General features: G+C 39.1%; 2 protein-coding genes across 14 annotated transcripts in view; one reads left to right on the top strand and one right to left on the bottom strand.

Moving 5' to 3' along the window:
• Positions 1-732: 732 nt before the first annotated feature.
• Positions 733-21,191, bottom strand: RWDD1 (RWD domain containing 1). 9 transcript variants are annotated; one of them, XM_072831534.1, is made up of 10 exons: positions 20,379-20,551; positions 18,986-19,113; positions 17,757-17,870; positions 13,426-13,525; positions 12,467-12,532; positions 7,603-7,733; positions 4,878-5,021; positions 4,377-4,509; positions 3,581-3,643; positions 733-1,025 (listed from the first exon to the last, which is right to left on the bottom strand). In XM_072831534.1, the coding sequence occupies exons 7-10, from the start codon at positions 5,001-5,003 to the stop codon at positions 904-906; spliced, it is 444 nt and encodes a 147-aa protein (XP_072687635.1). In that variant the 5' UTR covers positions 5,004-5,021; positions 7,603-7,733; positions 12,467-12,532; positions 13,426-13,525; positions 17,757-17,870; positions 18,986-19,113; positions 20,379-20,551; the 3' UTR covers positions 733-903. The 9 variants fall into 9 exon arrangements, with proteins under 9 accessions (XP_072687635.1, XP_072687655.1, XP_072687638.1 ...); XM_072831554.1 differs by lacking the exon at positions 18,986-19,113 and having other exon boundaries at positions 20,379-20,554; XM_072831537.1 differs by lacking the exon at positions 13,426-13,525 and having other exon boundaries at positions 20,379-20,548.
• The window catches only part of TRAPPC3L (trafficking protein particle complex subunit 3L), a 65,119-nt gene continuing 64,025 nt past the window's right edge, over positions 20,738-21,831 (top strand). Inside the window, exons 1-2 of one of the 5 annotated variants that reach the window (XM_072831558.1) lie at positions 20,738-21,043; positions 21,509-21,565. The gene's annotated coding sequence lies outside the window, so the exon portion shown is untranslated. Of the gene's footprint in view, positions 21,044-21,109; positions 21,566-21,831 lie in introns of those variants that run through there. The other 4 variants (XM_072831559.1, XM_072831556.1, XM_072831560.1 and 1 more) reach the window with 4 other exon arrangements.

Here is a 21,831-nt window from a genome sequence, read left to right as displayed (position 1 = left end):
GCAGTGATTTGCAATAGCACAGTAATTTCCTGTTAGGATTAAGATTCAATTCTCCAAAACTACAGTGACTGGATAACTTGCATGAAGCCTGGCTTTCCTACCTGAAATCCTCATGTCAACCATTCCAAATTATTACAAGAAGGTCTCATACGTGTATTAATGTAGATGTGTGTTCTCTTGCAGACAGTGTATAACCTCAAGAATTCAGATCTTTTCAGACTGTTTAAACTAGAAAAGTACTGGAACAACACAATATATATATTTCACAACTACAGAACAGGGATTCTTACCAAGGAGTAAGTAATGGAATAATCTGTGTCACTGGCATGAGATCTCACTGTTTTAAAATTCAGATTAAGGTCAGTGTTTAATAACCTAAATTGAGGAGGGCCTAGGAATGCATACCTTTTAATAACTCCATAAAGGATGCTGATTCAAATACTAACATAAGACTAAAGTCCACTTTAATCCTGAATATAATTTAGCTTTCTGGTTTTGTAAAGGTTTAAATTTATCATGCCCAAAGGCTAGAATTCCGCAGGTTTAATGTTCTCTTCACTTCTGTCTTCTAATATTTTATATTAATGATGGTACTCAGAGGCATAAACCACCACTGTCCTCAGCACAGAAATCCCAAGTTATTACAATTCCTTATATATGAATCCACACCTGCGCATAGCTGCATTCTATCCTCAAATAGACCTTATTCCTACCAATAAGAGGAACTGAACATTTTATATTTGAAACTTTAAGGTCAGTTTATTAAGTTCAATGATGAAAGCTATCAGAAGAATATTCTCCTGAAAATTATTTTTTCTTAGAAAAAAAGAAAGGAAAATCAACACCTCCACACAGCCACAGATGCTGTGGCAGTCACACCTCTCTGTAGATGGGGATAGTCCATTAGTCAGTCAGATCACTCTCTGGGTCAGCAGGATTATAGTCTGGATCATCCTCATCATCCTCTAGCTCCAAGTCATCCATTTCCTGGAATAGGGATTCATCTACCTCCACATTGTTTCCAGCTGTGAAAGACAAAAGATTTCGCCTTCAGTCTAATATTTAGGAATAAAAGATAGAACTCACTGGTAACACCAAATACAAACTTCTAAATGTACAAGTGAGGTGCCAGTGAGGAAATCCTAAACTACTACCGCAAATCATAATAACAATGATCTGTATTAGTCAGCAAAGACATAAGACATACATTTTAAGAGACACTTCAGGCTTCCAGTTTTAAAAAAAATCCAGTTATAAAAAAAGCTTTCCTAGAATGCATTATTTATTATGTGGCATGTTATAAGTTGAAGACAATGGTTTGCCCTGGTTACGCAAAGTTGATTATCACTGACCATGGGGCCTGAGCCAGGAGTTTTATCACTTCTAGTAGTGGTAGATATGTACGTCACTAGAACTCAACCACACTTGTTATTTAATTCATAGATATAACTTGATCTTTACTCTCAGATAGTTCCCCTTATGACCAATGGTATGCCCTTCTCAAATTCTAAATATCTGAGCCCTTTAGGAAGCAACACCTCAGCCTTGCATTAAACATCTTTACTCTTCAGTGCATCTAAAGTACATAAAGGCAGGATATTATAGTACTCTTAAATCACCAGAAATTGTTCATCTTCCTTTCCTGTCAGACGTTAGCCCACTGATATTCAATTCAACGAGAATGAGTCTTGCTTTATCCCTAAAAGCAGTTAAGTAATAAAATTAAACTTTCCTAAGTCCAGGCTAAAGAATAACTCGCTGATTCTGGAAGAGCCAGGAAAGACTTCCCAAAACAGATGACATCTAAAATACCTTTATGATAAATTTTAATCCACCAAGAAGAAAAGGTGTCAGGATTAAGCAATCATAGCAAAAGTCAGAAAGAAAAAATAAGGGCAGCCCGGGTGGCTCAGCGGTTTAGCGCCACCTTCAGCCCAGGGCGTGATCCTGGAGACCCGGGATCGAGACCCATGTCAGGTTCCCTGCATGGAGCCTGCTTCTCACTCTGCCTATGTCTCTGCCTCTCTCTCTCTGTGTCTGTCATGAATAAATAAATAAAATCTTAAAAAAAAGAAAGAAAGAAAGAAAAAATAAGACTTTGGGTTTTGTTTTTGTTTTTAAATAAGACTTTGAATATTTCTAATTGGAACACAAGATTCTTTAGGAAAACTATATGGATATATCATAGATGAAGGCGAAATTGAAGGACTGCGTAGGTCAACTTTTTCCTCTAACCAGTAGAGAGCCATCAAAAGATTTTGAGAAATATCATGATTAAACATGAATTTTAGAAATGCCACCTCTGGGGCAGTGACTAAAGGCACTAGAAAGAGGAAGAGACTGAAGCAGGGAGACAATATAAGAAGCCACCACAAACACCCAGGGAAAATGTTAAAATCTTCCGGTTAAGAGGAAAGAGTTGAAAATGTCTGGAAAAGACACTTCTGAAGCAGAATCAATGGAGAATTTTTGGTGAGTTACTGGATATGAAGAGATATTTGATCCATTAGATAGGGTAAGGAGTCAAGGATGAGTGAAGACAGGAAAACTTCTAAAGTGCAAGAGAGAATAAGATACAGCTTTCTGGTTGAGAATTTCTCAATAAAATAGGAGAAAAACGAGCTATAAAGTGAGAGGAGGATACATGAGGACAGCCTTGCTGGGTTTGTTTGTTTGTGGTTGTTTGTTTGAGACTAATAAATATCTTGGAGCAAGAATGTGGTATGAGATTAATAAAACAAAATGCTGAGTGTCAATAAGGGCGCAGCTCAAGTTAAGAAGCAATTTAATTTAGCACTGAGGCCATAACAACACTGTTTTAACCTTTTCCAGGAGACAGTCCAGGAACAAGGCTGAAAGGCTAGATGCTTCAGGATCACCAACTGGCAAGATAAGCTCGAAGAAAGCTAATGAAGTGCAGAACTCTAGGGTGCTATCAGAAGTGTGACTGAGTATGGAGCCCAGTTAAAGGAACACACATAGGCCATAAGCTCCATGAGGGCAGGGACTGTCTACACCGTTCTCTGCTGCTGTATCAGCAGCAGCCAGGACAACGCTTGGCTTATAGTGGGGTGCAATAAATATCTACGGATGGACGAATAATGGATGGACAGAAGATTGAAAGAGGATAAAGTTTAGGATAAAAAGGAAAAGGAAAGCATAAGGAACTAGATGCTTCAGATAGTAAGAAACATAGTATGTTTCTTAGTATGAAACATAGATTTCTGGGTAGAGTGCATGAAGAGTTCCAGATTTGAGGTCTCTATAAAGTTCCATGACTTCTGATACTAGAAATTTGAGTAAACTAGGTCAAGTTACATTGGCCTGGTTTGCTAGTTCCTAGAGAGTAATGTGACCATAACTGTTTACTGCCATCTTTGATGTGGCTTAAATTATCAGAAAATTTTAAAAAATACATTGCTATAGTTTAGTGTTTAAAATGATCAAAAATTACAATTTATTCTTCAAAATGTATTTGTTTATAGCCTTGGAAGGAAAATTTTACATTACACTCTGATTTTCACAGTTTAATATTAAAAACAGTGCATTATATACATGTGGAATCTTAGTATTATCTTACCATCTTCCAAAAACTGGATATCAGATGTGTCAAGATTATGATCTGTTTCAAATAGCTGTTTCCCTAAAAGAAATAAATGTTTAATTCAAACATATTTTTTCTATATGTTCCAGTTTCCCGCCTTTCCAGTTTTCCTCCATTGTCCCTACAATCCTTTAAAAAGTATAATTCAAGAAAAGAAGTCTGAAAACCTATTTTTCTGTGAATTTCAATAAATTTATCAATTCAGTAAGTAGCTAAGAGGCACGAGATAGGTATCTGCATTGAAATGAACAAGTGAAAACCCAGTCTGCCTTTAGAGTCCTAGAAAAACAAATGCATTTGACTCTACCACTTCCTACACTTGTGATTCTGAATGCCATAGTAGCTATATCTCAAGATTTTTCCACTGCAATATTTAGATCAGAGATAAGCCATAAAATTAATTATAATTATGAATGAAGGGCAGCCCTGATGGCCCAGTGGTTTAGCGCCGCCTTCAGCCTGGGGTGTGATCCTGGAGACCTGAGATCGAGTCCCACGTTGGGCTCCCTGCATGGAGCCTGCTTCTCCCTCTGCCTGTGTCTCTGCCTCTCTCTCGCTCTCTCTCATGAATAAATAAATAAATAAAATCTTAAAAAAAAAATTATGTATGAAGTAATATCATCATGTAGACAGAATGCTTTCTCTTTTTGTCCTAGATACCGAAGTACATTATTTTTCTATAGAAATCTGTCCAAATGAGATCCTCTTGCAATGTAAGAATATAGAACAGCCTGGCTTGGGGGGGGGGGGGGGGCGGAGATATGAGTCATACCACTTAATTTATTTTTTCCTGCTTGTTCTTCTTCTTTCATTCGTTTCTTTTTAATTTCCAAGAGTTCTGCATCAAATTTGGCCTTCCAACTTAAGAAATTCTCAATTGTGACAGGAGTGCCATGAAATAATTGCTTAGAAAATAAAAAGGACATGTGATCACATAAATGAGACACTTATAATTTATAATAAAATTATCATTTATAAAGAAATAATGCATATTTCTTGATCTTACCTGCATGAGCTCTATTAACCTTTACTAGTCTTTATTGATAATTATCCATGCTATGTGACCAGTGCAGTAAGGGACTTCTCACATTTTATTTAACAAATCTTAAATAAAATTTACTTTTGTTTATTTTGCGATTGCCGAAAAATTACCAAAACCAAAAAAACCCACCAAAAAACTGAAAACAAACAAACAAAAAAACAAACGAACCCCAAAACAAAAACCACAAAACAGATATAAAGAATAAGGAAAAAACTTAACTTTATAATATACCTTTTCAGCTTCTTCTGCCTCTTTCTCTTTTTGTTTCTTTTCTTCTTCTCTTCTAGTTTTTATTTGATCTACTATTTCATTTAATTTTTCTTGCACAGCTGTCACTAAAGTAAAGATCATTACCATACCAAGGTTTTCTTCTGCCTATGTAACCAAAAGAAAGGTTGTAGTGAGAAACATACTTCTGAGGAAAACTAAAAAAAAAAAAATCAATGAAACTGTTTCATCATAATTGCTAAATGCCATACATTTATAATATGATTACTAATTACTAATTCAGTTACACCATAAATTCAGACATCTAGATAAATGATCATTTAAGAATTGAGCACATACGGGGATGCGGGTGATTCAGACCATTAAGTGTCTGCCTCGGGCTTAGGTCATGATCCCAGGGTCTTGGGGCTGAGCCCCATGTCAGGCTCCTTGCTCAGTCAGGAGTCTGATTCTCCCTCTCCCTCTCCCCCCTGCTTGTGCTCGCTCACTCACTCTATCTCTCAAATAAATAAAATCTTTTAAAAAGTGGGAAAAAAAGAATTAAGCACATATATATGAATAACTATATAATAAATTTTAAAAGACATGTGATTTGCTACATCCAACCTAAAACAGGTATCTGTCTTACTAAATTCTGTTTAATAATCAGAATTCAGAAAACCTTTTCCTACAGCAGCTAATAACATAAGTTCTCCACCATATTTTCATGATTTAGATCTTTTGGGATATTTTAAGAGCTGTGACAATGAACTGAATCTTGAGACCAAAGTGATTTCCTAATATAGAATAATAAAGAATGTAGGTATTTTTGTGATTTATCTTTACCTACCTTTTTTTCTTCAATTTGAAATGGCTTAAAATCAAATATAATAAAGCTCTCCAACTCATGAAAGGATATATACAGTTGATCCTTGAACAATGTAGGTTGGATGTAGCACTGCACAGGTCCACTTATATCTATTTTTTTTTCAATAAATACAGTATAGTACTGTAAATGTATTTTCTCTTCCTTATGACTTTTTAATAACATCTTCTCTAGCATACTTTAAGAATACAGTATATAGGACATATACCATATAAAACATGTGTTTATCAATGGTTTATGTTATGGGTAAAGCTTCCTGCCAGTTAGCAGTAGTTTTTGGGGAGTCAAAAGTTACACACAGATTTTCGACTATGTGGAAGGTCAGGTTCCCTCAACCTCTGTGTTGTTCAAGGGTCAACTGTAAGTCAGAAGCTATTTTGGAAGTTGGTTACTTGAAAGCAGAATAAAGTAAAACAAGATATCTTGCTTATCCATAGAAACAAAATACAGTTTGAAGAAAATAGACCAAAAAAAACAAAAAAATACCCAAATATACAAGCCAGAATCTTCACTCTAGAAAGAGAAGAGATTTCCAACCACTCTTTTGACAGAGCTGGCCTCAGCGGAAGTTGAGCAGGTATTTCAGCTCCTAGGCCCTCTCCGAATACAAGACTTCCAGCTGGCTCCTGTGATTCTCTTCTTGGGGCTTCTCTGTGGTGTCTCCATGCTAACCATCCTAAATCTGACTACACAAACTTCTCTCCTGAGTGCCGAACACATAATAAAACTGCCCAGTGGACAGCAATACAATGTCTCACAGGCATGTCAACACTGAAACCATCATGTTCTCTACAAAACCTATTTCTATGTTCCCCAACTCAGAGATCCAAACCACTAACCACCCAGCATGATCACTCACATCCCATCATAAGCTCTATCACTGCCTCTAATCTATTCTTAAATGTCATTTCAATCTGCCTACTGTTCTGTCAACATTGTTATTATCCTAACCCAGGACTCAATAATCTTCAACTTCAAATATTAAAAGAAATCCCTAACTGGCTTTCTTAAAATCTGTGGTCTTGTCACCCCCAAAATCAACTTCTCTGGCCACTTAGCACACAAACATAACTAATCCAGTCAGTATCTTGCTTAAAACTCCTCAACAGCTTCCCAAACCAGGAGCAAGACCATATTTTCAAAATAGTTCAGAAGATCCTTTAGGAATTAATTCGTTTAGTTCCATCACATAATATCACTAACTTCAAATTCTAAGCTCAAGAAATTTAGTATGACTAGAAGTTCTGGAAGAAAATATTGCCCTCTTCTCTCCCTGTCACTTCCATGACCCTTAGTTTGCTCTTCTACTAGCCAAGAACTTTCCAATACCTATTTTTTTCTTCCATTCAACCCCTGCTCTCAGAGGGATCATAAATCCTGGTTGTAAGCTTGAGGAGAAGGAAAAATAATAAGAAACAAAACAAGTATCAGTCCTCTCCCCAGACTGCAGGCAATCTAGACTACAACAGGTCAGAGGGGTTGGAAGTTTTAATTTTTTTAAAAGTCAGAATTTTTAACTGCATACGGGGCTGGACATTCTGAGAAGCAGATAAAAACTGTATTTAAATTTAAAGTACCTATCAGACATCTGATTAACTAAAAGTCATGAGGCTGATTGAGTTTCGAACAGGGATATACAGACAACTTCTCTTACTCAAATTTTAAATGTACAGTGGGAAACAAAAATAAAGATGCTTTGTGAATATCTATATCTGTATGTATATGTTTAAAGAGAGAGCTAACATGAATTCTCCCTGTTCAATGTACTGGTTATACATATTTACTAGCATTTTCTGACTCTTGAAATTAATGTATACTTAAGGCCAATAAAAAATGCCATTAAAAGACTTGTTATTTCCTTACCTGTAACGCTAATAGTTTTAAAATATCTGAAACATCATTATCTTCTAGATTTTCCTGGGAGAATATTTCATAAAGAGGGGCTTCATCTGGGTATTTTTCACTGTATGTAAACTTGAGGGTAGTCTGGACAGCTAAAGACAGAAGATACGAATTTGATACAAATTATCTTTAAATGTAAAGTATCAAGAGGTCAACATCTTTGTTGGATCAGTGATTAATTTACAATGTGTCAATGAAAAGTAACACAACAGATATTCCTGCAAAGAAAAACAAGGTTACTATGAGATAACCACTTAGACAACCACTAAAGATAAATAACACCTACCACAAAGATGAAGTGAAAACAAATCATGGGAATACCAAAAATCTCGTTGAACGCATGAAATACATGTCTTACTTATCAGTAATTTACCATATCATATTGCATGTCTGAGAAAGAGCATGGATAAAAGCCACTCTTTTTAAAAACCTCCTTAAGATGAACAAAAGGCACTGAATATAATACGCAGAAAAATACTACCTTGGGCTTATTTTCAGGCCTCTACCAGACCCAGTTCCCAGTGAGGAAGATCTGGCATTAGCCCTGGAATCTACATTTCTATCTGAACAATTCCAATAGGGTACTGCTAAAGGATTGCTAGATGACACAGTTTTGAAATAGGGTTTCAGAGGTTGTCAGAGAAACTTAAAACCTGATTCATATTATGATAATTTTTGTCCCAATGTCAACTTTTTTCACTGAATAAAAATTTAACTGGGTCAAGGAAACACCTCTACAAAAATCTAAAAAAAAAACAAAAAACAAAAAAACAAACCTGATTCATCTATACATTCTCACTCACTCTTTTGGCCTGTATCAATGCATACATCTGACACTTGTATAGAAGTGAGATTCTGGGCAGCTCCGGTGGCACAGCGGTTTAGCGCCGCCTGCAGCCCAGGGCGTGATTCTGGAGACCCTGGATCGAGTCCCACATCAGGCTCTCTGTATGATGCCTGCTTCTCCCTCTGCCTGTGTCTCTGCCTCTCTCTGTCTCTATGAATAAATAAATGAAATATTAAAAAAAAAAAAAAAAAAAAGAAGTGAGATTCTTACAGGCAGATCAGTGCAAAGTATCTCTCTACAGACCAGCCTGGTGAATTCTCAATGCCACCAGGCAATTTGTAACTAAGCAGCAGTGCCAAACATTTTCTGTTAAGACTTATTATTTACACACACAAAAATAAAAATAAAAAAATAAAACTTACTAATCATAATGATCCTTTGTCTAGACTTCGACTTTCTTGTAACTCACATTTTTTTTTTTTTTTGTAACTCACATTTTAATTATTAAGAACAATCCTAAATTTTGTATGGAACCACAAAAGAACTCAAATAGCCAAAGGAATGTTGAAAAAAAGAAAACCAAAGCTGGAAGTATCATGAATCCAGACTTCAAGCTATATTACAAAGATGCAGTCATCAAGACAGAATGGTACTGGCACAAAAACACATGTATCAATGGAACAGAATAGAAAACCGAGAAATGGACTCACAACTATATAGTCAACTAATCTTTGACAGAGTAGGAAAGAATATCCAATGGAAGAAAAAAGATAAAATACAGTCTCTTCAACAAATGGTGCTGGGGAAACTGAATAGCCACATGCAGAAGAATGAAACTGGACCACTTTCTTGTACCATACACAAAAATAAATTCAAAATAGTTGAAAGATCTAAATATGAGACAAGAAACCATCAAAATCTTAGAGAACACAGGCAGCAAACTCTGACCTTGGCTATAGCAACTTATTTGATATGTTGTTGGAGGCAAGGGAAACAAAACCAAAAATGAACTACTGGGACTTCATCAATATAAAAAGCTCTACCCAGTGAAGGAAACAATCAACAAAACTAAAAGGTAGCCGGGATCCCTGGGTGGCTCAGTGGATTAGCGCCAGCCTTTGGCCCAGGGCGTGATCCTGGAGACCCGGGATCGAATCCCACGTCGGGCTCCCGGTGCATGGAGCCTGCTTCTCCCTCTGCCTGTGTCTCGGCCTCTCTCTCTCTCTGTGTGACTATCATAAATAAATAAAAAATTTAAAAAAGAAAAAAAAAAAAAAACCTAAAAGGCAGCCTATGGAATGGGAGAAGATATTTGCAAATGCCTTATCAGATAAAGGGCCAATATCCAAAATCTATAAAAAACTTACCAAACTCAACACTCAAAGAACAAGTACTCCAGTCAAGAAATGGGCAGAACATATGAACAGCCATTTCTCCAAAGATGATATCCAGATGGCTAACAGACACATGAAAAGGCACTCAAAACATCACTCATCATCAGGGAAATTCACATCAAAACCACAATGAGATACCACCTCACACCTATCAGAATGGCTAAAATTAACAACATGAGAAACAATAGATGTTGGTGAGGATGCAGAGAAAGGAGACACTCTTGCACTTGTTGGTGGGAATGCAAATTGGTGCAGTCATTCTGGAGAACAGTTTAGAGGTTTCTCAAAAACAAAAATAGGGGTGCCTGGGTGGCTCAGATAGATAAGCATTCGACTCTTGGTTTGGGCTCAGGTCAAGATCTCATGAATCATGGGAGAGAGTCCCAAGTTGGGCTCTGCACTCAGCTAAGAGTCTGCTTGGAATTCTCTCTCTCTTCTCCCTTTGCCCTCACCCCCGGTTCACACAGGCACCTGTTCTTGCTCTCTCTAAAATAAATTAATAAATCTTAAAAAAAAAAAAAAAAGGAAAAGAAAAGAAAAGAAAAAATAGAACTACTCTATGATCCAGCAATTTCACTGTTTACCCAAAAGATACAAAAATACAGATTCGAAGGGGTACATGAACCCCGATGTTTATAGCAGCATTATCAACAATAGCCACACCATGGCGAGAACCAAAATATCCACTGATTGATGAATGGATAAAGATGTGGTATATATACAACAATGGAATATTACTCAGCCATAAAAAAAAAAATGGAATCTTGCCATTCACAATGATGTGGATAGAGCTAGATAGGGTATATTATGCTAAGTGAAATAAATCAGAGAAAAGACAAATACCATTATGATCTCACATGTGGAATTTAAGAAAGAAAAGAGATCAACATATGGGAAGGGGGGGGAGGAGAAGAAAATAAGCCATAAGAAATTCTTAACTATAAAGAACTGAGGGTTAATGGAGGAAGGTGGATGGGGAGGTGGGCTAGGTGAGTAATGGGTATTAAAGAAGGCACTTGTTATGATGAGAACTGGGTGCTGTATATAAGTGATGAATCACTGAACTCTACTCCTAAAACCAATACTGCACTGTATGTTAACTAAGTAAAATTTTAAATAAATAATAAAAAATAATTAAAAAAAAAAGACTGTTAGGCCAGTAAGGATACATAGTATCTTATGGCATTTTCTTTCTTTTTTTACTGCTAGAATAAGATTTTTCTTATATGTTTACTGATTTTACTATTTGATGTAATAGATATTCATTATAGAAAATTTAGAAATACATTAAGGGGAAAATAAAATCAACAATAATCCCATAATCATGAAGAGATCACTGTTGCCATTTTGGGATATTTAAAGTATCATAAAAGTATTTTTTTAAAGGATATTTTAAAGTATCTTCTATACATTTATTTACATTTCAAACAAAGTATAAAAGGATACTCATGTTGTATTTGAGATTCTGTGTATAAAACCTATATATATACATACATATATAAGCATATGACTGTGTCCTATATCTTTTTAATTCAGATTTTAGTAATATCTCTGTGCTAATCTCATTTTCTTTTCTTTCTTTTTTTTTTTTTTGCTAATCTCATTTTCAATTGTATAAAACAGATTTGGTTATCAAGTGATGCCACTAAAATTGCTATTACTGATTGCTCGTGGCAGAATTTTAACTGACTAGCTTAACATTTAAAAAAAAAAAATCCTTGGGGTTAGCACCACCTTAAGTAATGTTTTTATCAAATTCCAAAATTAACTGAACTAGACTAATAGTGGAAATGAACTTCAGATCCTCCCCCATCTGCCACATTTAAATTAATCTATTTAATTTTAAATTATTGGTTTTATAACTGCTTTATTTCTATCAGTATATTTGTATTAGTTCTATAGTTGTATAATAGTGGCTTTTATCTGGTTTTATATGTGTGTGTGTGTGTGTGTGTGTGTGTATTTAAACAACAGTATAATATCCATCCTAAAGAAAGAGAGAAAAACCATAAAGAGAGATATTTATCCGGCTTATTTTGTTTTTTTCTTTTTTCATTTTTTTAAAGATTTTATTTATTCATGAGAGACACAGAGAGAGAGGAAGAGACATAGGCAGAGGGAGAAGCAGGCTCCCTGCAGGGAGCCTGATGTAGGACTTGATCCCCAGATTCTAGGATCATGCCCTGAGCTGAAGGCAGACACTCAACTGCTGAGCTACCCAGGCGTCCCTATCTAACTTAACTTGAAACAGCAAATGTCCAATAAGCAATCTAAATGCCCAGAGAGGAAAAACAATCATGGAGAAGTGGAATAAAACATAGTCACTGAAATATGCATACATTCAAAGTCTGGTTCTAGACAATAATCTTCTACCTTTTCTCCAACTGTTATATTGTTAATGTTTCTTTTTCACTTTTTAAAATTAAGTCATTGTGTCAGAATATATCGCATTGACCTTCTCTCTGTTTCTAAGTCATGTTTACATAGTAAATGCTAATTAGAGACATGCAACATTCATACTAGGTTCCTGACAGCACCTAATTTAGCACCTCCACATCTTCACTCCCCAACATAATGGCTGCAGAATGAGTATCATTGCTGAGAGCAACTTAGGAGAACCACAAGTATTTTTTACTGGACTTACTTTCATCATTTTCTCCAGCCTCAGATGTCACAGTAATGGTGAAACTGGGTGGATTTTCTGATAATACTGCAAGAAAATATACACAGAGATTAAGTTATTAAGATGCTTCCTAAGGCAAATGCTTTTCTTATTAGCAAAATATCACTACCCAGTCCTGGAAACTGATTCCTAGTCTGTATTTTCACTTCCAAAAATACAGACTGAACAGAACATTCAAATGATAAAACACTCATCAATTTTCTATTTAAATCTAGGATTATCTTTAATTAGGAAAAAATACCTATAGCAGATACATTTTTGAGAGTTTTATCAAATCAATTCAAAATTTCCATCTATACATGGAAAACTACATTCTAAAAAGTGGAAAACTACATTCTAAAAAGTAATGGCAGAATGGCAAAAAAAAGTTTGATGTTTCATCAGAAACTATCTGTTGATATTCAGTATTATCACTAATTTTTAAACATATATTTCCTAAGGTATAATTCAGAACCTCTATGACAAACAGTAAATATTAATTTGTTAGAGTTTGTGTCTTCTAACTATTTCTTTCTCCCACATAATCCCTAGAACCAAACTTTATTCTTTCACCAATTACTGAGTCTCTACCATCTTTCACGGAATTACAAAAACAGCCATGAATCCAAATACCAAATTTCTTACAATTTGTTAAGCAAGTCAGGATATGCAAATCAACATTTACATAAATAAGAAAGCTTTATATACCATTTTACAGCCTAATGCCTATCTGATAGTATATATGTTTATATTTCTTTCCCCACAAGAATACTATAAAAACTATGAGAACTTCTGTATCAGTACCTGGCTGTATCTAGAAATTCAATAATTTCTGGAAAAATGACAAGAGTTAAAACAATAGAATGGAAGTAGAAAAACAAAAACAAATTAAACTTAAATCCAGAACCATTAGAAGAGTAAACAAAAAAAATTCAGGCCACCTGTGATTGCTGCTGAGCCCCTGAGAAAAGCCTGTGCCTCACTCCAGCCCTGGGAAGCACTGGCCCCTGTCAAGGTTGGCAGCAGCTCAGCAACCTCTTTCTGAAATGAAAGGGCAAGGACATCTCTGAAGAACTCACCAAGGAAACTACTCAAAAACTTCTTAAGCCTTCATAAATATTCATTATCAATAAGATTTTCAAGACATATGACTTCATTTTAATTGAAGTTTGAAAGTACTCAAAGCATGATGAATATCTATGATTACTGTCAAAGTATTTGTCAAGAAGATAAAACTCACTAGACTCATATTTTAATAGGCCTCAGATAGTCCAGCCGACGCTAAAAAAAGTCCCTGAAAGATAATTCTCATAAAGCTTTTATAATATGACTCTACCTTTTTTTTGACAAATGTGTATAAAATATATTTGAGGCATTTTATTTCTATTTCTTTCCATGACCAACTTTAGCATTTATGTGTCATAAGATGTAAACACAGCGACTATAAAAATAAGGGTTCAACCCATCTTATTACCACTTTTAGGATTCTATGAGGTTGTACTTTAAGGTTTGCTATACCTAATAACAACAGCTAACGTCTACTGAGCACTACTTTGTGCCTATGTTGTACTATGCATTTACACAAAGATCCTTTATTCTTACACCAAGACCACAATTTTATACTGTTACCATATTTCACCAAATTTAATTCTCAGGCTGAATTCATAGATTTTCAGGATAATTTGAAGGTTTTCTAGGTAATTTGGTGGAGACAGGTGATTTGGAGATCCTACTCTTCCGCCATCTTGCCCCTCCTCCCTGTTACCATATTTCACCAAATTTAAAAGACTGTCAAGTATATGAGATACACCCTACTTTATGAACTAAGAAAAAAAGAATCTGCCAGTTAAACTTTAATACATAATCAATTATAAGACAAATTCATATTTCAGAGATGTTAAAACACAGAAATGTCTTAGAACCAATTAAATATACTATTATCCCAATTTCATAGCGTGGAAACTGAGATAAAAAAAGCTTTTAAATAATCTGCCCAAGGTTATTCAGCTAGTAACTAGAAGAACTGAATAGACTATATTGAGTTTCATGTGAAAAGAAAATGTTTTTTCCAGCTGGAAAAGTCATTTGAGCTAGGCTATGAATTAAGGCATATTGAGAAATAAAGATGGAGAAAAGAAATGTAGGGAACAGGAACACAGTAGCAAGGGCATAATGGTGGGAATGTTTAAGGAATATATAGGAAAGAAGAAATTATTCCATTTTGTGGATGTATATGTGAGTGAAGACAAATAGTTGAAAAAAGTTTAGTTGTGGACAATGATAGTTTTTTTAGCCACAGCAGTATGGGCAGAATTGTATTTCTAAACATAGGAAGATAAGGCTAGCAACAGAGCAGAAGTTGGAAGAGGGGAAACAAGACTAGAGGTACGATGATCGTAGATAGCTATTAAAATCATCCCAGCAAGGTTAATGAGGTTCTGAACTAGGTTAGGAGCCATGGGGATAGCAGGGAACAAGGAGGATTCTACATTCCAAATGTGCAGGCAGAGGATGGTTAATGCCACTAATAAAAACAAAAAATACAAAAGAAAAATCAGAGATGATACATTTAAATGACACAAGGAACTTTCTGTTGGAGACACTGAGTATGCAATATGCAATCAGAAACCGGCAAATGGAGCTAAAGAGAGTTGGGCTTGAATTTAATTTGGAGTCACACACACAGAAGTGATAGCTAAAGCTATCAGACTAAATGAGATCACGAGAGAGAAAACAGAGAAATAGGACCAACACTGGCTTGGCTTTGTAAAGAATCCTAAATTTGGAAAACAAAAGAGGAAAAAGGGCCAGAGAGAAAAAGAAAAGCAGTAGCCATGAGGTCAAGACATACTCAAAAGCAGCCTATTTTATTTGTGAAGGCACCCCAACTATTGAGATCCAGGTCTGGTAGGGCAGCGCTGTCTACAATGTGTACTATATGGGTCTGTGGAGCTCTATGAGGGGAAAATGAGCAATGAACCACTGGCCTGCAAGATCAGATCTAAATCCCTAACAAGGCCTTCTGTAATCCTGCCCCTGTTCATTTGTCATGCTTCATTTTTCATGACCCCAGTACTCACTTTATGTTTTAGGAATACCAAGCCACTTTCCTTTTAAATATATTTTGCTATTGCAGAGTCCTGCTTCTGCACATGCTGTGCCCCTTCCCCCATCACCCCTTAGAGTTCTCCAAAACAATCAAGACTCTCCCTTTTTCCTGTGCTCCTATATGTTCCTCTATGAAAGAATTGTCACACTATGTTGTAAATTACTTATCTGACGTCTTTTCCCAACAGACTGAGATTCTAACAATGCATATAATAAATATTTGGTAAATGAGGACTTGGGATGCTAGCATGAACATCACGGAATTGCCTGACCTTGGGAGACATACAGAATAGGGAGGCAAGATAGACGAGAAAGAAGTTGATAAACTCTTAATCCATGAGAAATCATGAGGAGAGGCATGTTCAGTAAAAAAACTGGAATGAAGAACTGTGGGGCTATAAAGTTTATGGACAGAAAGAGGACTTTCAGAGGCCAAAATTCTAAAGATGGTATTTACAAGGTATGGTCATGCCCCCACACAGTTGAAGGAAATGGAAATAAAAACTGTTCATTGATGAAGACAAGGGATTGTGAAGCCATATTGGAAGAATCAGCAACTAAGATGGTAAATTTCAAGTAGAGAGTATCTTATACTTAACAGTTACAAAGTATTTGCACTTACTTTACTTCCCATTAAACACATATGGAAACTGAAGCTTGGAGAGGTTATGACTTGTCCAAAGACATAGGGCTCATATCCACTATACCAAGCTGCCATTACAGAGAAAAAAATGTGAGCCAGGAACAACAATAACAAAAAAGGACACTGGAGAACACTGCTAATATCCCCTACTATCTACTCCCCCTCTCTTCTAGTTATTATACCACTTCTAACTGAGCATATTAACCACCCAGAATGAAGACTACATTTCCCAGCCTCCTTTCCAGTTAGGTCTCACCTAAGTTCCAGCTAATGAGATGGAAACAAGGAAGTCCTTTGACAGTTCCCAGGAAATTTACTTAAGAAACTGCTGTCTTTGGATTTTTCTCTGTTCCCCTCACTCCCCCATTCCTTTATCTACTCTACTGACTGGAAAGGAATGCTACCATCTTCACCATGAGGTAGACACTACATCTAAGGAATAACAAGGAACTAAGCAGCAGCCTGGGTACCTGAGGAATTCTTGGACTAAAGCTACACAACTATCTTTTATGTGCAAAAGCAATAAACTTTTACCTTTTTAAATTTATTCAGAGAGAGAGCGTGAGGGGTGGGGGGGGGGCAGAGGGAGAGGGAGAAAGAATTTTAAGCAGACACTGCGTTAAGTGCGGAGTCCAACTTAGGGCTGGATCCCATGATCCTGAGACCATGACCTGAGCCAAAATCAAGAGTCAGACACCTATGCAACTGAGCCACTCATTTCCCCTAAACTTTTACCTTTTTGAAACTACTTCTTTTGGGGGTTTTCTGTCACAGCTGGACCTAATCCAAAGAAAGAAAAGAGAAGAAAAGGAAAAGAAAGAAAAAGAAAAGAAAAAAGAAAGAATATTCCAAAGCTTGGAGTAAACTAACACAAGGATGAGAAAGTTACTTAATTGGACTTGAAACGATGAATGATTCATCAGCACTCTGACGAAGGAATAATCCCATTCCAATGCATTACTGTGAATTAGAATAAAATTAGCCTTCACTAAAGATACCAGATTTCCGCCACTGTAAGTGGATCAAAATATTTTTGAGAAAAAGAATAAGGTTATTGGGCATAGTGGAAGGAACCAGTGGAGGAGCAGGAGAAGTGTTGAGGGATACGGGCGCAGACGATGGTAAACTGGACAGAATTAAGGACAGACATAATGGAGGTAATAGCTGAAAGGTACACTAAAGGGACACACGAATGACATCAGGGTTTTCACAAAGAACCAGATAGCCCATATTAAAATAAGTCCCTGTAGTTCTCAGGGACTCTCTGTCTTAGAAAAACTGCTTTTGAAAGATGACCTGTGCCCCATCTCTAAGATGCAGTTATAACTATTACATGCTCATGGATACTACTTAGAGGTACTGACACAAGCAAATACCGAATCACGTACCCCTCTTTGTAAGACCAAACAGAATTAAGGGAACTTGACTTTTGGTTAACCTGAAGCTAACCAATTTGTTTCAACAAAATTCCCCATAGCCAGAGATTTTGATACAGAAATGGAAATAACCAAATTCTACTACCTTAGCAGGGCCTTGTCAAGTGAAGCACTACTGAAGGAGAATGTGGTATCAGGAGAGTCCATTTATATTTTGGAAGACTAGTTGTTAGGAGGATTGGATCAGTGTGCAATCAAGCTACAGAACAGGCAAAAAGAAGAAACTGTATTATGATTTGTCAAAATTCACAACAAATTCAACACTGGACCAAAAGTTCTTTGCAAATAGTCAAGCAATCAACTCTGAGGTTAGACTAGGTCTATGTGGCTAGAACTATGGGCTAGCTAGATGCTGCCTCTTAAGCATCCACAAGGGGGGGCCATGATGTGCTTAACAAAGAAGGCTTCTCTGGCAAGCACCAAGCTTTTATTTAAAAAAAAAAAAAAAAGTATATCTACTTCCTTCATCAACAGCATTGAGCATTTACCAAATCTAATATTAAATGGGATTCAAAATTAAATTAGAAAACTGCCAATTAGTGTTCCTTGGCAAACTGACACAAGCAAGCTCTCTCCTTTAACCTGGTATGAAAACAGGAAGGTAAGAAATCATCAACAGAAAAGAAGGCTATAAAACAGTAAACCTTGCAAATCCTCATGATTTCAAAAGATCAAACATGGAAGGGTTTTATCCCAAACTCCTCTGCCTTTTCCATGAGAGGGTTCATAAACAACACGATCATGAGTAAGGCAAAGTACCTTAAAAAATAAATAAATAAATAAATAAATAAACAAACAAACAAACACACGCAAAAACACTATAAATTGAGACATCTTATTTTACTTCATTTATTGCAAAGTTTATAGGAATGGTGGCAGGAATTAGAGACGGATGGACTCAGCTGATACTGCAGAACACTTGAATGCATCCAAGATTCATAAATTGTTTTTTATTACCCTGGCTCAGAATCCTCAAGCACTTTTGCGCCTGACAAGAATTTCACATACTGAACTGCATCAGAGCTTAGTACAATTTGAAAGAATCCTGGTTTAGGATTAAAAATGTATCACTTTTTAAAATGCTTATACGCACAGTATTTAATGAGGGATACTTTACGTCCATAGAAAAGAACAGTATACCTTATGCTTTCTTAAACTCTACCTACACGGTGCCAATTACATTTCCAATGTACTAGAAATGACCAAACGTCACGATTAAGAATATATCCAACAACGGACCCTATGTTCTATTTTATTTAGACATTGACATATAAGCAAGGAGAGAGAAGGGAGCCAGACTCCATACACACTCACCCAGTTAATGACACTCTCAAACCCCTCTTCACTCATCCCCTTAACATCCTCACAGCACAGCTGTACTGCTGGTGAGAGAGAACATGAACAGGACTGGAGCTATACAGGGGTAGCTGAGAGACATCTGCCTGTTGGCAAAGCAGAACAAAATTTGCTACCATTGCAAGCAGTGGTCAAAAAGTGGAGCTAAGAAAACTAAGCTGAACAAGGAAAAGGGAGAGGGATGGGAGTGGAACATACCTTACATTCTGAATTCTGACCGTCAGGGACGGACGACAGTCAAAGGAAGGGATGGGGGCTGTCAATCCCACAAACCTATAGGTTCTACTCCCTCATCTTGGCTTTAATTCGATCACTTCGCAGGCACGGAGTGTAACAGGGGAAAAGCCGTAGGGCTACGGTGGTTACGATGCGGCACTTTCAAAACCCATCTGAAGCGCGGCTTAATACAGAAAAATCCTCTGCCTTTAACACCCGTCTAATGAGCTTCTCAATGATGATTTTTTTTTTTTTTTTTTACATTGGCCCAACCTACCAAGTAATCGTCTGCTCCCCCTCATCCCGGCTGGAGCTAGATCCCACGTTCCACGTGTCCGCAAAGTGAAGGAACCGGAGAGGGGGTCCAAGCCCCAAGCGGTTCCGCCGGTTCCGCCGCTAACGTGCTGGCCGGACCCCAAGCGAGCCACTTACCTTCCCTGCGCCTCCACTACCTTGCTGGAAGCCAGACGCGTCCAGGCCAGACGACGTCTACCCTACTACCCCTCCCTAACAACCTGTGAATCTGCAGTGGGACTGAGATGCGTGCCGCATCATTCACTGGGCATTCGCAGGGAATATAAAGACGAAGAAAAGCGACAGATCTCAGGGACACCCCCCCCCCAAAAAAAATAAAAATAAAAACCCAAAAAACTGATTCTGGGCGACTTCGACAACAGCACTCTGAATCCCATCAACTTTAAAACACCAGCATATGAAAAGCAGCTTCTACCCCCGACGAAAGGGGGGAAAACCGACGCCTCTTGCAGCTCTGGAAAAGCTGCTCCCACTTAAGAGCATCTGTTTTCGTGTGTTTTCCCTAAAGCTCGGGTTCGCTGTAAGTTACCCAGAGACCAACGTGCACCCGACTCCGATTCCAGGCCTGACGCTCTCCAAGGGGCCTCGCCAGCCCGTCCCGGGCTCTCCAGGGTTCGGGCACTAAGCGCTGGAGTTACTCCTAAGGGTCTGAACACGTCGGGAGAAGAAGGTGAAGAGAGAGCGGCGGGCGAGGTGGCCACGCGGCCTCGCCGTCGCCGTCCTCCATCCTCCATCCTCCATCCTCGCCCGGGAGGCCGAGGGCTCCGGCCCGTCCCACGCCGCCCCCGGGCCGCTCGGGGCCCGCAGCTGCGCAAGTCACCTGTGAAGGAGTCGGGGTAGATGGACTCCAGGGCCTCCAGCTCGTTGCGCTGCTCCTCGCCGTAATCTGTCATCGTGGCCCTCGCTGCTGCCCATGGGCCGCCCAGCCACCCAGGCGGCGCGCTGCAGCTGGGACCGCCGCCGCGCCGGGAGAGCGGGCAGCGGCCGGACCCGCGCAGGCGCAGACTCCCCGGCTGCCAGGCCCGGGGCCCAAGGCCAGGCCGGGCCTGCCGAGCAGCAGCCCCGCGCGGGCCTACGCCTGCTCGCTAGTTCCGCGTTCGACTCGTGAGGCCTGGCCAGCCGAGCGCGGAGCAGCTGCCCCGCTCCCCCGCCCCCGCCCCCGCCCCCGCCCCCCGCCGCGCCGCCGCCGCCTGGGATTCGCTGAGGCGCGGACGGCCCCCGGCGCGGCGTCCGCTCCGGACCACGGGGGCGGGTTGCGGGGCTTCTCCGGGCCGCAGCCTGGCAGGCCGCTCAGCGCCACATCCCCCGCTCGATGGGTCTAGCCTGAGAGCCGAACGCGCGTACCGAGGCGGGACGAGGCGGCTGCTGGCGGGACGCGGGGCGCTTCCGCGAACCTCGTCGCTTCCGGCTTCCGGGTCGCGACCCTGCGGCCCCCGCGGGAAGGAGCGACGCGGCGCCGAGGCCGGGTCTCGCTGCGGTCGTGTGGTTCGTACGCGTGCGGAGCCTCCCGGTGTCCCGGGGGGCGGGGGCGGGGGCGGAGTGGGGAGGGCGAGAGGCCGAGCAGGGGAGGCTGCGGGCGGCGGAGGAGCGGAAGCTCTGCTGGGGCGGCTGGCCCGGAACGGTCGGGGGCCCGGAACGGTCGGCCTGCAGCGGCCGTGAGCCCGGGGGGAGGAGTCGCCTGAAGGCGGGAGGTCGGGGTTCCGGATCCCCGCGCTTCCCTGCTGCAGTCGGCAGGTGAGCGCGGCCGGACGTGGATCTAAAGGCGGTTTATTTCCGTGGAATGATGAAAGGGATGTAGGTTTCAGGAACGGTTTTAATAAGCAATGTTAAAAAAAAAAAAAAAAGAACGTTCAGTACTCTGGGAAACGTTCCGAATTGTTACCTGGGAGGATAAAATCGAGGAGGTGATCCTGGAAAAAAAAACATCCAGATGCACCTGTCGTCTCCCAGGTTCATCGCGGCCGTCGAGATGTTCAGAGAACCGAAGGGCAGGGCTAAGTGAACAAGGTACTTTTTTAGGGGGAAAGCTGTTAACAGACTGCTTATGTTCGCGATGAAGGGACGTGCGGAGTTGTAGGAAGACGCTCGCAGCAGATTACAAGATTTGTCACGCTTTTTTCTTTTTCTTTTTTTCTTCTTTCTTTCTTTCTTTCTTTCTTTCTTTCTTTCTTCTTTCTTTCTCTTTCTTTCTTTCTTTCTTTCTTTCTTTCTTTCTTTCTTTCTTTCTTTCTTTCTTTCTTCTTTTTCTTTTTCTTTTTCTTTTTTTTTTTTCT

The sequence above is a fragment of the Canis lupus genome, chromosome 1 (assembly GCF_048164855.1).
Source record: "Canis lupus baileyi chromosome 1, mCanLup2.hap1, whole genome shotgun sequence".
In the NCBI taxonomy this organism is placed as follows: domain Eukaryota; kingdom Metazoa; phylum Chordata; class Mammalia; order Carnivora; family Canidae; genus Canis; species Canis lupus.
Note: the sequence above shows the minus strand (reverse complement) of the source record. Positions and strands in the feature narration are given on the sequence as shown.